The 16,212-nt window shown below is 43.3% G+C and overlaps 1 protein-coding gene across 4 annotated transcripts in view; it reads left to right on the top strand.

Annotated features, from left to right (window-relative positions):
- The first annotated feature begins 2,620 nt into the window (after nucleotides 1-2,620).
- The window catches only part of HEPHL1 (hephaestin like 1), a 35,950-nt gene continuing 22,358 nt past the window's right edge, over nucleotides 2,621-16,212 (top strand). Inside the window, exons 1-4 of one of the 4 annotated variants that reach the window (XM_030042977.1) lie at nucleotides 2,621-2,856; nucleotides 12,158-12,402; nucleotides 13,177-13,389; nucleotides 15,201-15,380. In XM_030042977.1, the coding sequence (XP_029898837.1) occupies nucleotides 2,687-2,856; nucleotides 12,158-12,402; nucleotides 13,177-13,389; nucleotides 15,201-15,380 (808 nt within the window). In that variant the 5' untranslated portion in view covers nucleotides 2,621-2,686. Of the gene's footprint in view, nucleotides 2,857-12,157; nucleotides 12,403-13,176; nucleotides 13,390-13,464; nucleotides 13,552-15,200; nucleotides 15,381-16,212 lie in introns of those variants that run through there. The other 3 variants (XM_030042979.1, XM_030042978.1, XM_041118585.1) reach the window with 3 other exon arrangements.

Below are 16,212 nucleotides of genomic sequence, written 5' to 3'. Positions count from 1 at the left end.
AATTTTTACGGTAATAGACAAAGAAATTAACTTTGCATTTGAATTTTGAATAGTTATTCTAACAAGAAAGCAAACAGGACCCAATCTTGGGCGCATGAGAAGCAATAGAAAAAGTAGGACATAGCACTATTATTATTTAAATTACTACAGGGCAGTCAGGTGCCAGCTCAGAATTGGACACTCCTCCTTCCTATTCCCCATTAGCTCGATGCGCTTGGGATATACGAGTCCACATATATAGAGATTTATGTTAAACACATAACAGAATTCTTTAGTTACAAAAAAGCAAACAGACAGAAGGTCAGAACTGTCTGGATGAAATTGGCCCTGTACCTGGTTGTTAAATATCTCTAATGCCATGCAAATGGCTGATTTAAGCAATTCAACTCTACACAATCTCATTCAAAGTGCATGTTACCCTCTAAATAAACATATTTCCTATTCAAATGCAAAACCCTTACTACTTTATGACAATGAATATTTGCATAACAGGCACCCAGTTCTGTAAACTCAGGTGCTTGAGTGACAGGAGATGAAGTTTGTAGCTTGCCTGGGCAAGCTACTCTGGGCAATGGAAGTATTCACTGCAGGAGGCTGCAGGGTCCCAGGCCCCGTGTAAAGACCACAGTGGGATCCTGCTAACCTCCAAGTGTCCCCTTGGCCTTTTCACAGCTTCATAGCCCACCAGCCGGCCTGTCAGTCCCACCGCAGTTGCATGTTTGATAGCTGTGCCACCGGCTGGCAAAGCCTCTGTCTGTCCTGTAGTCATTGTCTTTTCTTTTGCTTTCTAATTGTGCCTTTTAGAATCACAGTACTATTGGTTGGCATCATTTGAGTAACCAAGTGACACAACAAAGCAGTGGAAAAGGAAGATGATTTTTAAGTATCGGTATTTTGAAAGAGGGGGTATTGATTGACAGGCCAAGAGGTTGGGCAGCGTGTGGTTTGCAGCAGAACAATGAAGAGATGAGCAAGGTCTTCAAGGTTGTTAGGAAGTGTGTGGGTGCCGCTTCTGAGGATCAGGACCTCTGTTCGTACAACATCTGTATTGTCCTATCACTTCTCCTTCTCGTTGTTCATCAATTAACTGACTTGAGATAATGAACATCAGCATCTACCAGAGAGAAGCTTACAGCTGAGGGACTCTTGCTTTCACAACTATGTTAAGCTGACCATTTGTAATTGTCTGACTGTATCCTTACCCACGTATACTGGGCTTTCAGTCCTCATAGCTAAAGAGATGCAAAGCATAGCCTAAAGAAACCGAAAGCTTCTTTAGTAAGATACTCTGTGTGCCTGTGTGCCTTCTCTCTTAATTTAGACGAGACCTACTGTGGTCCAGGTGGCTGGAGGCTGGGGTGCTGTGAACTTCACCTGCTTTTTGAGTTATCCTCTGTGTGACTTCAGAGACATCTGCACACCAGTGATGGAGAGAGGCGTTCAGCACAGCCGACCGTACGTGTGGCTGTCGCTGTCTCATGCCAGCCGGTGAACCTCACGCGACTGCCACGTAAAACCACATTCGCATCACTGAGGTAGGTCTTGACTGACTTCATCAAACCTGTGGTTACCAAATTCATTTGTGAAGCCTCTGGCACCCCTAGCCATGAGTAACCATTAGCTTCAACGGGAAGAGCTCAGATGGTTCTGGAGCCGAAAAGGGAATTTCACAACTATTAAAGCTTGCAATGAGTCTTAGGAGTAATGCTGTATTCCAGAACTGCAATTATTTCTGTGTTTAGTTGGTTAAAAATTAGTAAGAGAGCAGTATGATTTTGCAAAGTGTCTTGCCACCTAGGTGATTTTTGGGGGGATTTTTCCTAAGTGGTTTAGAATATCCTATCAAGTCATACTTATATAGGTTTACACTTGGCTTTGCCAAAATGGTAATAGAGATGTCCTCTTAGAGGAAGTTAAGCTATAAAGGGAGGGACTGAGTTTCTAGAGAGCTACGTGGGCACGTTAATTACCAAGGTTAATAAAAGGGTGATCTTTGTGTGCCTCAATTCTTAGTTGTCCAAATGGAAAGACTTTACAAAGGCTCTAATTTCCAGAAATGTTTGTAAAAAGTGACTTCATTTTGGGCACTCTAAAACTGAATGTATTCAGATCACTTGCAATCTTAATAAATGGGTCAGAAAGTCCTAGAAATTGGAGAGGTACAGATAAATTCTTTCTCTCTCTCTGATAAAGCTGGATTATAACCTAGTGTCATGTCATTGAAAAAACCCAGTGAAGGCAGCAAGATGTTAACTTTAGAAATCTCAGACATGATAAAGCAGTTAAAATAAAAATAAATTTAAAAAAATTTTTAACAGGTATGGCAAATACGCCACCCCCCCTCACCGCAATATGCCACACCACCTAGTCTGGAAAAAGGAGGACAAAAAAGCATCCATACTTCCAAAAAACCACCAACTGGCTCTAGCCTGGACAGGTAAATGAGCAATTTATGCATTCACCGAAGGATTGGCAAAGGTCCTGCCATGACAGCAACCTCCTCCCTAGCCCTGCTCTGCATAGCCAGCCTCTCTACCTATCCCAGTCCTAACCTGCTGAAAAGGAGGAGCTTTGCTCTGTCCATTCCTTATTTATAACTTGTCAAGACCTGGGAGGGAGGGGTGAGCTCTCTGTTGTGCATCCTGCTGCTGCCTGCCCGCTGCCAGCCTCGCAATCACAACTACAAATGCCTCCCGCGCAGCGTGGTGGCTGCCTTCGCGCTCTTGGGTTCCTCTGGCTGTTTGCAGTGGTGGAAGCAAAGACCAGAACCTATTACCTCGGGATTGTGGAAGAGAACTGGGACTATGCACCGTCTGGGAAAAATCTGATCACGGGACAAAACCTCTTAGAGGACAAGTAAGTCACTGGGGGCTCTGATAAACTGGAGATGTATTGACAGATCCAAAGAAAATTGACTAATGTGGTTAATGTTGCTGTGAATGTCTTAAGATGGTCTTTTTCTTGTTTTTCTTCTGATGATGTTGTCATAGGCAGGATTTCAGCTTCAAGGCAAGAGTAGACTTTGCTTGACTTCTCTCCATCGTGGTTGATTAAGCAAAGTGATAGTTAGTGTGTATTCGAAGGACACATAAAGGAACTGATATTTGTCAAAAAAGTGTCAGGTACTGGGCTTAAAATCCCCTGTGTGTGCTTCATGGAGATGCAGGTATTTCTGGCACTTGTCCAAAGGCAAACTGCAACTTTGCCATAATCAAGCACAGCTCTGCGATAAGACATAGAAGTCTGTTTAACTGGCAAAAGACAGTAAGTTTTCTCCCCTTGAGACAATAAAAGCTGGGAAGCTTGGTATGACATTGTAAAATTCTGATTTTTATAGTACCTACAAATGAGATACAAGCAGGTGGTCCATATATCCCTGCAATATATGCAACCATGGACACCTCCATTTAGGAAATCTATTTAGATAAGTGCTTAAATATACAAGAGCAAACGGTCACACTGAAGTCCTGGCAATCACCTGTGCTGAAACTGGAGTTCGTAGGTAAAGCGCGGTGATGAATCGTGCCTCGGCCAGTGGAAAACAGGCATCTGTTCTCGTGCCTGCACTGCTGGGGTTGGCTGTGTGTCCCTCCCACACCAGAAGAGCTGGCCTGGACATTGGATGGGGTTGGCAAAGACCCTTGGTGCCTCTCTACAGCATGGGCTTCAAGCGTGTATGGGAATATTTTTAAGATTTCATTGATATCTTTGACGCCCTAGAGATAGTTTGGGGGTCCTTCCTCTGAGTCTAGGCTTGGGTTTGGGGTGGGAGCTGTGAGGGAGTGAGGAGATCCTGGTGTCCATACCAGGTCTGGAAGCACATTGGGAGCTGGATGCTGTGTCCCAGGAGTTAGAAATGGAAACGTCCTTTCTGACTTTTCAAGAAATCCCAAGCAATGGCAGACTTTTCTCTAGTGGCCAGTAATTTCAGAATCACTCTCAGCTGAATTTCATAAAGGAAATTATTTTGCCACAAGCAGGAGGCAAGAAAGAGTTTTATTTTTCAACACAAATTTGTGCTTATGCTCTTAACAACTAGAGGTTCCAGATAGCATCCAAGTCAATAGGTATTCCCTTTATAGATAGAATTCAGGGTAATAGTTTATTCACAGCCCATGAAAACAAGCTTTGCTGGAAAGGTTATTCTTCAGTTGTGTTAAACTCTTGAATTTCTCACTTACCTACTCTTTTTAGCAGAGGGTAACTTTCTCCAATCCCTAAACTGGAAGACCTCTCACTAAAAATAGTTCACCTTTAAGTGAAGGGCAGCTACTTGTAAATCCACATCAGTACCACTGAGAGATTGGAATCTGTTCTGTAAATTGTACTTTTAAGGCTGTCTGCACTTTGTGCTCCCTGAACGTCAACTGGCACATTTACTTTAAAGTCTGTGACATAAGTGTGATGCCTTTTACACGGCATGACAGGGAGGGAAGATAGCTTATGTCTTCAGTCATCTCTGTAATGTAATAATTACAGAATGTTAATTCCAAAGGGTTTACCCACAGAGGATTTTAATGTAGACTATACATTCAAAGCTGGGGAGATGTTTGCGATGAACTCCCTACATGCAGAATAATAAAGTGATTCTTGTAACTAGTTAACTCCATTTCCAAACTGTATTGAATTGAGCCAGAATAAAGTGCTATATTCTGGAATAATAGCGTGTCTGTGTAAGCATGTGGACTAAATAGTGAGCCAGTAATAGCTATTTTGACTATTTAGCTCTTTAGAATAACCTCTAATGTGAATTTAAAGCATTATACTAATGGGCTACTTTTCAGCTAATTAATTGGTTCCTATGGATATTACCAAAAACATAGTTCCATAAACAAAATTTGAGGATCAGTTCTTAGGCAGAGACAGGAATGCATTTTGAGCCAGCTGTGTTCTGCAAGCAGCAATGCTCTGGCTCTCTGAGCCTAGCACTTCTCACCTTGTGATGCATCCTCACAGCACCCATCTGATGGGGCACTATCCCAGTTTTATTGATAGAGAAGTGAAGATAAAGAGGTTGCAGACAAACTGATTATCTTTAAAAAGAGTCAGTGCATATACATAAAGGAATGCTCCCTTTGATTCCAGCTAGCCCACAGAGATATAATCAAAACCACTTATTCTTCACTACTTAATAAAACTGCTGAATTAGCAAGAGTGTAATGGAAAGTGTTACGTTACCTGGATCAGATAGTGAGATTTAAAAGATGATTTTCAAAGTTGCTGTGCCAAAGTCAATAATACCTTCCTCAGCCTTTAGTTTTTAGCAGTTAAGAAGAGAAAGGAGACCTCGGTAGCTGAGGCATGGGGCTGGAAATCAGGTGAGCTGGTTCTGGCACAAGGCACGGCTACGCTGCTCAGCTCCCGCTGTGCTGGTGCTGAGTGAGCTGCCTCCCCAGCCAGGAGCCGTCGAGCTGCATCAGCACCTCCCTGGGTGTGAGCTGAAAGGGCTGCCTCTCTCAGAGGTGATTAACCCAAATGCAGCCCTGTGTTAACATAACTATTCTGCTTGGAGGTTAATTTTTATTATGCCTTGTGTTGCTGCAGTGCTCAAGGGCCAGCCTGCTGCTTGCACAGAGCAAGTATCTTGCTGTGCATCAGTGCTTCTTATGTAAAGAGAGTAATGAGGCTGTTCACCTCTGCCATTTGTCTTGTCTACTTGAAGCCTCAAGCTGTTCCACTATTTCTCATAATTTGGAGTGTTATGAATGCAATCAAGACATTTCACTCTTGGTTCTCCCTTTGAAAATTAAGCTGACATTTTCTGAAGCAGACAGGACTTTGGAAATCACAGATCCAGATTATGGCCACTGAGTGTAGGTGAGCTGGGAAGGTGTTCAACATCCCCTCCCACCTGATATAACTGGTGAAAGAGTTGACATCATTAAACCATGGTGGACTGGACACACAGGGTGCAAGGTGCTGTCAGTGCTGCTGGATGTGCTGCAGATCCCAGTGAGATTTTGTGGGTTAGGGCATGAATATTGCTGCAGTAGGAGGGTGAGCTCAGACATTGCCTTCTATCTTTAATGGTCACACAGGCAGCAGCCTTTCAAGAGAAAAATCCACCTAGGTGTTGTGGCTTGCCATACATCAGTCTTTCCCTCCCTGCTGTGGCTCAACCCTCAGGATTATAGTTTGGTTGATAATCCGTTTGAATTAATTTGGTACTAGTTGATATGATGGATATTTAAATCTTGCTCTGCTGGTGGTAGATGTTATTAAGTTTAGCCTGATGTAACAGCTTATCCCTTCTCTTTAGGCCACCAATCCTACATTTATCTGGGCCAAGTCTTGCACCCACCAACACTAACGGGTGTTTTTTGTTACCACAGCATCAAACACAGTTTGTGCAATGTGCCTATGAGGAGATCCCACCCAGATAAATGACAGTGAAACTATCGTCACAGATGCTAAACTAATGGCGAAGTCATCACATGGCCAAATGACCCAATTGCATCAGTGGAGGTGATAATTGTGGGAAGGGTCAACATCAAAAGGGCATTTGAGGTGAAATCCTGGCTCTAAAGAAGCCTGAGAGGAGTGTATTGACTTCAGGGGAAGCAGTTTATTCTAGGAGAGAAACCATTATAGCCACACTTAACCAGTGACACCTCAGAACTTTGCCTAAGATTTTATGGGTTTGATTGACCTCTTCTGTGGCTCGTGTGGGTCAGAAAAGGCCTAAAACATCCTTCGAGGACATTGTGTCTCTCTCTTTTGAGGACACACTTTGTTGTTTGATGCTTGTGGTCAGGGCACCATCTACAAATGTGAGCTGGCACCACTGGTCCCCCTCCCTTGGCCGTTCCTCTAGCACAGCCATTGCATTGGCCTTAGCACAGGAGTCATGGTTTGGCAGAGGGTTACCCTGAACACGTTACATGACCCAGGGGTTAAAATGATTGGGGCAGTCTGAAGCCATGGCCACTGTCCTGGCTTACTCCAGCCACAGGAAAAATGGGGAACTCTGAGGAAAAAAACCTGTTATAAACCCAGCCACAGAGTACGTGAAGAGGGTAGAGAGTAAGGAAGGTTTTACCACCAACAGATTTTAGGGAACAAACCCATAAAGATAGGTGTTTAAAAGGTTGTCTGTGTAAAATCTATGGGACTTTAGTGGAACAATGGTAATAAAAGAAAGTTTGCATTTGCCTACAGTTGCACCCAGGAATGTACAGTGGCTATTGGGCATGTTAACCGCAGGAGAAAATTTGGGACTCTACGTCTGGTAGTTATTCGAAGTGCTGATTTTTCAGTGGTGATTACAGAGGCTAACAAACTCAGCAGGCTTTGAAATTGTATCAGTGAGGGATCTGGCTGCAGTCTACTGAGAAGCTGTTTGCTTGGCCAAGCACAATGTGTAGCTCTTTCCTTTTCTTACTGCACACTGTATTATAGTACTCATGTAAGCACCTCTTGAAAAAAATAACCTGTTAGGTTGTAGCTCTGTTTCTTAAGATCAAAGGTAACATAAACACAGTAAAAATGTTGGCAAAATACTTTTTCTGTGTGATAAAAGAAACAGGTGTAGAAACTATACTTAACTTATGGTCCTACCCTAACTCATGGTACTACCCTGAGAAGGCAGGCTATCTGCATGTCTAGTCTTGATTTGAAGAAGAATCTACATGACACTCTTGTTTTACTCTTTCTCTTATTTGGAAGAGTCATAGTGCTCATCATTGCAGGGAGATGGATGTCTATAATTATGTTAATACTTATTTTTAAGGAATTAGAGTTAATTCCCCATTAATAGCTCCCTGTCCCACTCATGTGCATTGCCAAATTTTCTTGGAGCTTAAGAACTGCTGAGAGTGGTCAACTGGCAAAATGAAATCAGGCACAGAAATAAAGGCAGGATTTGCATGGTTTTCTCAGTCTGAAGAAGACTTCTTAGGCCCTGATTCACCAGCCTGCTTACCTCTATATGTAACCTCAAGACTGGCCTGACTGGAGGAGATGAAGGAGGGAATTAGGAAGCTTGCGCGGGTACAGCTCCAGAAGATGGAGTATTCCCCTTTCCTATAAGAATTGGGACTGGCTGATCATCACGACTTTCTGCACATGAATTGCAGGTTGACAACTGAGTAGGAGGGAGATAGTCAAGATTTAGAAGAGCAGCTTTTGCATCTGCACAAGACCAGAAAGATGGAAGAGGTTCAGGCAGCCATATCACAAAGCCACCAGGAGGATGAAGCAGTTTGAAGTGAGCAGGGGAGCATGAAGAAGCAGGGAGAAGGTTTGTCTTCTTGTGACAAGAGAGAAATGACAGATAGGAACCATTTTGGCAGGGGTTGCCCCATAGAATGGGCACATTGCAACCACTGGAAGAAAGAGGCAAAGGCAGATTCAGAGAACTGGATGCGGTAAACCATTGCAGCGTTTGGAGAAGCCACTGCTGCAATAACATATTGGAAAGTCAGTGGGTGGGAAAGAATGAAACAGGAGATGCACCTGAAGGGGATGTTTAACGCAGTGACTGAAAATGTGAAGTGTTTCCCAAGGAAGCAGATGCCATCTAAAGAAGACAGGGAATGGTGTTTGAGAACTATTGTAAAAGACAGGAGATGAAAGGTCAGCAGGACACTGTCCTGAAGCTGAGAAAATCTCCGAGGGACTCTGGAGACAGGTGGTAAGGAACTGCGGGGTGGGAGATGTGCTGGTACAACTGGCACTGGCAGCACTGAGAAGCTCTCACTGAAAGAAAAAAGAGGGACAGGGGGCAAAACTCTGTGTCCCTTCGGTGGAGCAGCAGGGGCTGTGGCACTGACCCTGTGCCAGCTCCCTCTGACACATCTGCTGGCTGCACTGCGGCACTGGGTAGAGGTACCAGCCCCACGGTGTGGCCACATGCCCGTGATCCAGGCACCTGGGAGCGCAGAGAAGTCACTTAGACATGCATCCTTTCTATGAGCTTCCTATGGCTGATACCACTAGCTCCAGTGTGGGTAGTGGTAGTCTTTCTCCAAAGGACTTTAAGCACTGTAATGTGCAGCACAGCAACACTTGTAAAGAGGCACAGAGGTACCAGCTACTTGCAAGGCTGAAATGGGCACCCAAAATTCCTCCTGGATGAAATGGGGCACCCTCAACATCTAGACTGGGACTCACAACCACCAGTGTGCTCTGTTCTCGGGTACTGAGGGCAACCAAAAGGACTTGCTGAAAATACATGTCTCTATACAGGTAGAAGAACTGGGCTCTACCCCTCCCAGACAGAAGGAGGAGTGAGGCTGAAGTGTCTGCACTCCAAGAAACTCCCAAATGTCAGGGCATTTTGGATAGGAAACTCTTCTGCCCTTTGCAGAGTGAGGATCTAGAAGGAAAGGAAGCTGTGAAAGAGCCTGAGTCTGTAACGCAACAACAAGGGCATCAGTGACATGTAGGATTTGTCTCCCAGAGTTGATTGGTTGTTTTCTTTTGGACAATGGTTAAACAAAACCCATAATTAACCAGGGCCAAGAGGCCAGTTTGCTCCTTTCATGCTGTAATCCCTTTCTGGCTCCATGACGCTTGCGTTGCTTGATGTCCTGCACGGAAGAGCACCAGCTACGTTGTGACTGGCTGCAGCTGATACCCACTGCACTGACAGCGGGGTCTAGCTCTGAACGGGGGGAGGATTTGAATAGGCCTCGTTTCAGAAAGCTAGTGCTAAAGAGTCGTCTTTTCCTGACTCAGAGATGGCTTAAAATAGGAGAGAGGCACAGATCTAGCCAACAGAGATGCTACAGCAAGGCTATAGGCACTGAGAAAATATCTGGTGCCTAAACCTACAGGGTTTTCTCGGGGTGATTTCTTGAACTTTAATACCTAACTGGATTTTGGGATCCCTGATCTATGCAATTAAAGGAGTTAGGCTCATGTCAAGCATTTGAAAAAGCCTGATCAAGAAGTGCATTTTTCTGGGGTGAAGTTCTCCTGCAGGAGAGGCAGTGTATCCCAGGGGTGTGAAGTTATGGGAGAGTGTGCAATGTTGTCTGGCCAGAAAGCCAAGGGCATAAGGGCACTGTCATCATGGGGAAAGCACGGTGCCATGGCAACACCTCATTTAAAATATTTGGTGGCTGATGAAAATGGAAAAAAATTCTGCTGAAAAATATCTCCTGAAAATAAGTGCTTTCTGAAAAAAAAAGATCTGTTTGATTTTTTTCCTAGAGAAAGTTTCTTATCAACCATTTTTAAAATCAATTTATAATTTGAATTAGGGCATAGCCACATGAATACAGTGCCATGAGGTAAGGAAGCACGTGCATTTACACTGCACTACTACTGACACCACTTACTACTCTGTGGTAAGGGCTCTTGTAGGAGCTCTTCCCCCGAGGCAGTGGAAGGTATCTTCTCAGTCAGCGTGGTGTGACTTGCCAGGTCTTGATGTGCACACAGACAGTTACTGCAGACCTGCTAATTCACTGAAAATCCAGACTTCTTGGCAACTCATTCCTTAACCACGCTTTTGGGGTGTATTTATCTGATACACATTATTCTGTGAAGAAGCAGACTGAGAAGCATCGGTCCCTTCGCCTTCATCCTAGCCAACTGTTTCTGCCACAGCAGTAGCATTGGCAACATTTTCATTTGTGCCAAAATAGCTCTTGGCTTGTTATAAAGCACATTTTTCAAATGAAAAAGCGTTCTTTTTGGAGGCTTTTATATCTGGATCACTTCAGGGATCTGGTTTAGACAGTGGCCACAGAGGTGTAATGACCACAGATGGGGGATGTTGTGAGTTATGGTGTCAAGCAGAGATGGCTTGAAAAGGGGGAGTAGTGGATCTTATCATGAAGAAATTATAGCAAATCATACATTTCAACTCATGTGACAACCAACACTTAGGTTGCTGGCACTGCACAAAAACACCTAAATGAAATGGGTTCAAACAGGTGAACCAGCCAGTCACAAAAACTCAGTATAAATATGAAATTGCTATATTTCTGCCAGTGGTACTTCATGAAAATTTAGCTCAGCTTTTTTATGAGTTTTTTAGGAAGCACAAAAGTTCAAACAGTCTTCAGGGGATGCAAAAACTCATGGAGCCATCAACTATAGTGAAACTGGTCATACAGTCCACTGCTGGTTGTGTAGCAAAGGGGTTCATTTCTACCCTTCTTGTGTGGGATATTTAGGGGTGAAGAATGTGTACCATACTTGTCAGCTGTAACCTGGAGAGAAGTAAAAAAAGATTTTATATCATAACAGATGGGATGAACATGGGTTGCCAGTATGATGTTATACTTAAAAGGGCAAAACTAATTCCCAGTTGTGTAAGAAATGTTGACTGGGAGCACCTCTGGCTTTAGCTGGAATATTACTTGCCTATTGTGTGAAGCTCTTGTGTTCAGACTTCAAAAGAGATAGAGAAATATTGGAAAGCTTTCAGAAAAGACCTTCGGGAAAGATTTGTGGCATAAAGAACGTCAGTGTACTTGGTTTGTCCAGAAGAATGGTAGGTGGCAATTTAGTCAATTAATTAAAACTTATGCAAGTGCCTGCATAGAAAAGAACTCTTGATGGTATGTGGCTTCTTTGATCTGAGAGAGGGCTTGATGGGAACCAGTGGCTGGAGTGTGGAGCTAGATGATATTAGACTACAAATGCAGTTCAGGATTTGAAGGGAACAGGTATTTAATAGCTACAGTATGTCAACCACTGACTGTATGGTGTGTTCTCCATCACTTGAAGTTGCTATAAAAATAAACTTTGGAATTAGAAATTATGCATTTCATGCAAAAAATATTTCATGCTACTCTTCTGGGGTGTCAAACGAGTTGATTAGAAACGCTCTTATTGGCTTTTGAAAAAACTTAATTTGGTTTTGTTTTCCTTCTGAACAGTCATGCTTTCAGATGTGAGGTTTCAAACCTTCAAAAGAGGGAGAAGCTGCTAAAACTGTACAGAAAGGCCTGAGTGGCTGGTCCTCAAGTGAAGACTCGTGGTAACCATGCCAAAGACCAGACCTGCAAGCAGGATGACTGTAACTGTAGAGAAAAGGGCTTAGACCCTGCTAGGGCTGTCCAGGTTTACTCCTCAGCTTTCATTCCACCAGCTGCGTGATATGTCCCAGGGAACTATTTATCTGCACTGCAAGCACCAGTTATTTGATCAACTCTTAAAGGAGTTTTTTTGTCTCTAAATTACTTTCCCTTCCCAATACTAGGTTTGCAAGTGTGTATGCGACAAGAGGAGCCAACCGGATAGGACGTGTGTACAAAAAGGCTATTTTTAGGCAATTCACAGATGACACTTACTCCCAGGAAATTCCCAAAGCAGCCTGGCTGGGGTTCCTTGGGCCAGTCCTGAAGGCAGAAGAAGAGGATGTCATTATCGTCCATCTAAAAAACTTTGCTTCCCGCCCATACTCTGTGCATCCGCACGGGGTATTCTATGACAAGGACTCTGAAGGTAAATCTGGTTTGCCTTTTCCTCTGGAGTAGCTAATATCATGGCTAAAAGTTTGTCCAAGTATTTATTGTTCTGGCCATTGACATCAGAGGACTTTAGATCACACTGTCATAAACTCATCAGTAATTGCAGCTGATGACTAAAACCAGGAACAGCCTTGTCTCTTAAAACTTTTTGCCACAAACATTCGACGCCTGGGATAAATCCAGTACTGAAACAGGTTAGGTGGGTCTTTTTTCCTGAATTATTTTCCCAAATTATAAGTCACCAAAGCATCTTCCCTCCTTCCTTCTACTTCTAGCCTGTTTGAATGGATGGAGTTCTTGTAAGTAAATGTTTGCATCTGTATAGGGCTATAACAGGCGTGATTTAGTTTTCAGAATCCCAAATCTATGCATGTGTATTTTGGTTAGAGGACTATATGAATTTGCCTACATTCATTACTCTCACCAGTTTTCTGTGAGAAGATACACAATGTTAGCTGACAAAATGTGTAGATGGCTGATGAGAGTAAAGAGACGAGGAAAAATTAGAGCCTGTTAACACATTTTTAAAGCTTTGTCTACTGATAAATAATGGATTTTAACTCTCAAGATTTTTTTGACATTTTTACCAGAACTTCTGAGTTTTTTCAAAATTTCTCAGTGATTCTGTGTTTGTGAGTGCTACTAATATTTTATAAATCTGTGATAAAATAGAATAAATTAGACATTTATTTAAGAAAAATAGTTAGGGGTGGGGCTAAAAGCTTCCTTTTTTCTTTTAATGTATTAGGAGCACTTTACCCTGATGGAACCGGCGGTAAAAGCAAAGAGGATGACTTTGTGGTTCCCGGTGGAAATTACACGTACACATGGCCAGTAAGGAAAGATTATTCCCCAACTTTGGCAGACTCAAACTGCTTGACTTGGATTTACCATTCTCACATTGACACACCAAGAGATATTGCATCTGGTTTAATTGGGCCACTGCTGGTTTGTAAAAAAGGTACTGAGCTAGAAACACTGATGAAGCAAGCCCCTCTGCCAAGCTTGGCATCTTAACAGTCATTTTTGCTTACAGGTATAAACATGATGGTCTAGAGTCTATCCCTACATAGCCCATAAAAAGGGGCAAGGAATAGCTGGGCCATTCCAGGAGCATCCCAGGGTAGGTATTGTAGCTCTGGGACAACCCCCTTCCTGCTCCCCTTTGGCTTCACGACAGATTTGCCTCGGCTGGTGGAGGGACTGCAGCATGCTCTGTGGCCAGCCGGTTGTGGCCGAGACCAAAAATAAGCGTTCCCAAACTGGGATCATTTCAGGACACGCAAAGGACTCATTGCCCAGGAAGTGAAATTAGGGCTGGGCAGGTGACTTCGGCATTGGCATTTGCATATTTGAAACCCCAGTGTTCTTTGTCATTTTTTCCCCATATGGATTATATATTTATTTTTGCTCACTAGTTGTATATCACAACCATACGGGGATGTGTGCTGAACAGCTGATGTGACAGCCTGTTCTGCGTACTTTATAGCCTGCTAATTTTGTGCTGGAGCCCTCAGGGACCATGTACCAGGTCTCTCCTCCTTATCATCTGAGCCATTGCCCCCTCTCCCCCTGGGCACGTGTAACTCTGCCACCTCTTTCCAGTACCTCCCACAGTACAAAATCAGCCCTGATTTCACATACAGAACATACAAGTGAAGCAGGTTTTATATATGAAGAAGAAAAAGACTTCAATGTGGAAAGGATAGGCCTGGTGTCCAGCTTAACTCACACAATTAAAATATCTCAGATTTTTATTCTCCTGGAAAGCCTTTGAAATCTGCAGAACTGCCTGAATGTGTGAAACAGCCAAAAAGTATGCAATAATACATGAAGCTAGGAGATAGCACATTCAAAACAATCCCAGCCTGAAAGGCCAGGTTAACTGCATGTTTGGTCTTGAATTCATCAAGGTGGATATCTGCATGATGCTACTGCTGTAGTCCTTCATCCAACAGTGGTGGATGGCTCCTTACAGGACTGACAGCAAGGCTCTGGGGCTCCCTCCCATAGGAGACAGGGGAAGCAAAGTTTCATGGGTTCAGAGGTAGACTGGACGATTAGATGAAGTGTAAACCTGCCAATGGTTGATAATAGACTGCTCAGTATCGCCACTCCTATGGTCTCAGGTTGTTTCCCAAATGGTCACTCAGATAATGGTATTGAACTTAGCCTGAAGAGATTATATTCATCCTGCTTTTTTAAATTTAAGTATCTAGTCCTAGATAATTGTTGAGGCTTCCTCGTTAGTCCGTGGAGAGTGAGACACATTTAGATGGCCATTCTGAGGGTATGGTTCACCAGTCGCTTCAATGCAACAGAAATGCAGGCTGCCACTTGCCTCTTCTTAATTCCTGGCCAAAAAAAAAAGTCACTGGTTTGTGGCTGGATCAGGCCCATGATGTGGCTCACTGTAAGCACACAGGTGCTAACACTGACTAAAGGGCAGGGTTAGGTGCAGTAGGCCAAAGATGGGGAAAATGGGACCACAGATATTGGCAGGTACTTGCACTTATATCAAATCAAAGAGATCCTGAAATATCAGCTTGACTTAGACGAGATGAACTGCCTTCTGGAGGCACTCATCTGTTCAAAAGCTGTTGGAGGGGAGTCAAGATGCCTTAGAAGAGCAAAATTAGGTGAGATTCATCCTGCCCTATAGATCATGGGCAGAACACCATATTTCCTCGAGTGCTCCAAAGTTATTGTCACTTTTAAATTCAATCCCCTCCAAGGCTTTTTTTATCACTTTCCTTTTCGTTTGCAATTTAGGAACTGCAGATGAGACCTCAATAGAAGGGACTGGTGCTGCTAACGCTTTTGCCCTGATGTTTAGCATTGTAGATGAAAACTTCAGCTGGTACCTCGATGAGAATATAAACACCTTCTGCTTAGAACCAGCCTCAGTTGACAAAGAGGATGAAGGTTTCCTGACCAGCAACCGAATGCATGGTGAGCAGGACTCTTGAGCAAATGGTGACCTACAGCAGTGACCAGGCTCTTTTCATTTCAGTAGGACTTTCTGTCCCTTCTGATGTCTCTCCTTTATCTATGTTAGCAAGGAATGGGTCAGGATGTTGAAGCACTGTGTTGATAAAGAGCCTCTCCCTAAATACAGCACAACACACTAGTTTGCAGAAAGGAGATTTGGCTTTCATGCTCAGCTCTGCCACTTGTTTAGCATTTTATCTTAGGCAACAGATTTAAGCCATTTGGTGACTGTTTGACCAGCTGTGAAAAGAGAAGAGTAAACTGCAGAGCACTTTGAGATGTTGTATTGGAAGAGTCCAGCATTTCTCAAAGGGCCTTGTGGATGGTGGGCTGGATGGAACAACCATTCCTGCCCTTCAGAGATCCATTGGCCAATAGTACTTTGTGGCATTTGGAGAGCTGGTGCAAGTTAAATCCAAATATTTCTCTGTATTTTGGTTGTTCCATGGAGCTTAGGAACTAAAATATTTTGCAAAATATGAGTTTCATTCTCCTAGTGTCCTGATACATTGTCAGGTGTGGAAGCTGAGCAACAGAGAGCTGACTAGGCTGATTTCACTGATATCATCATTTTCAAATCTTAATTGCTTAAGCCTGGCATATAATGGTATATTTATGACTCAGAATAGGAGGAAATAGTTTTCAGACATGCTAAATAGCTGCAGAACAAGTTAACTTCATTATCAGGCCTTTTTGGTGATGACTTGGCCTTTGCAACATCTTGATATCACCCAGGAAGTTTTTCACAGACCCAGCCAGAGAATTTGGGCCATTTGATCATCCAGAGCTGTAA

This window comes from Aquila chrysaetos, chromosome 19 (genome assembly GCF_900496995.4).
Source record: "Aquila chrysaetos chrysaetos chromosome 19, bAquChr1.4, whole genome shotgun sequence".
In the NCBI taxonomy this organism is placed as follows: Eukaryota; Metazoa; Chordata; class Aves; order Accipitriformes; family Accipitridae; genus Aquila; species Aquila chrysaetos.
The sequence above is the reverse complement of the archived record's forward strand: the minus strand, read 5'-3'. Positions and strand labels throughout refer to the sequence as shown.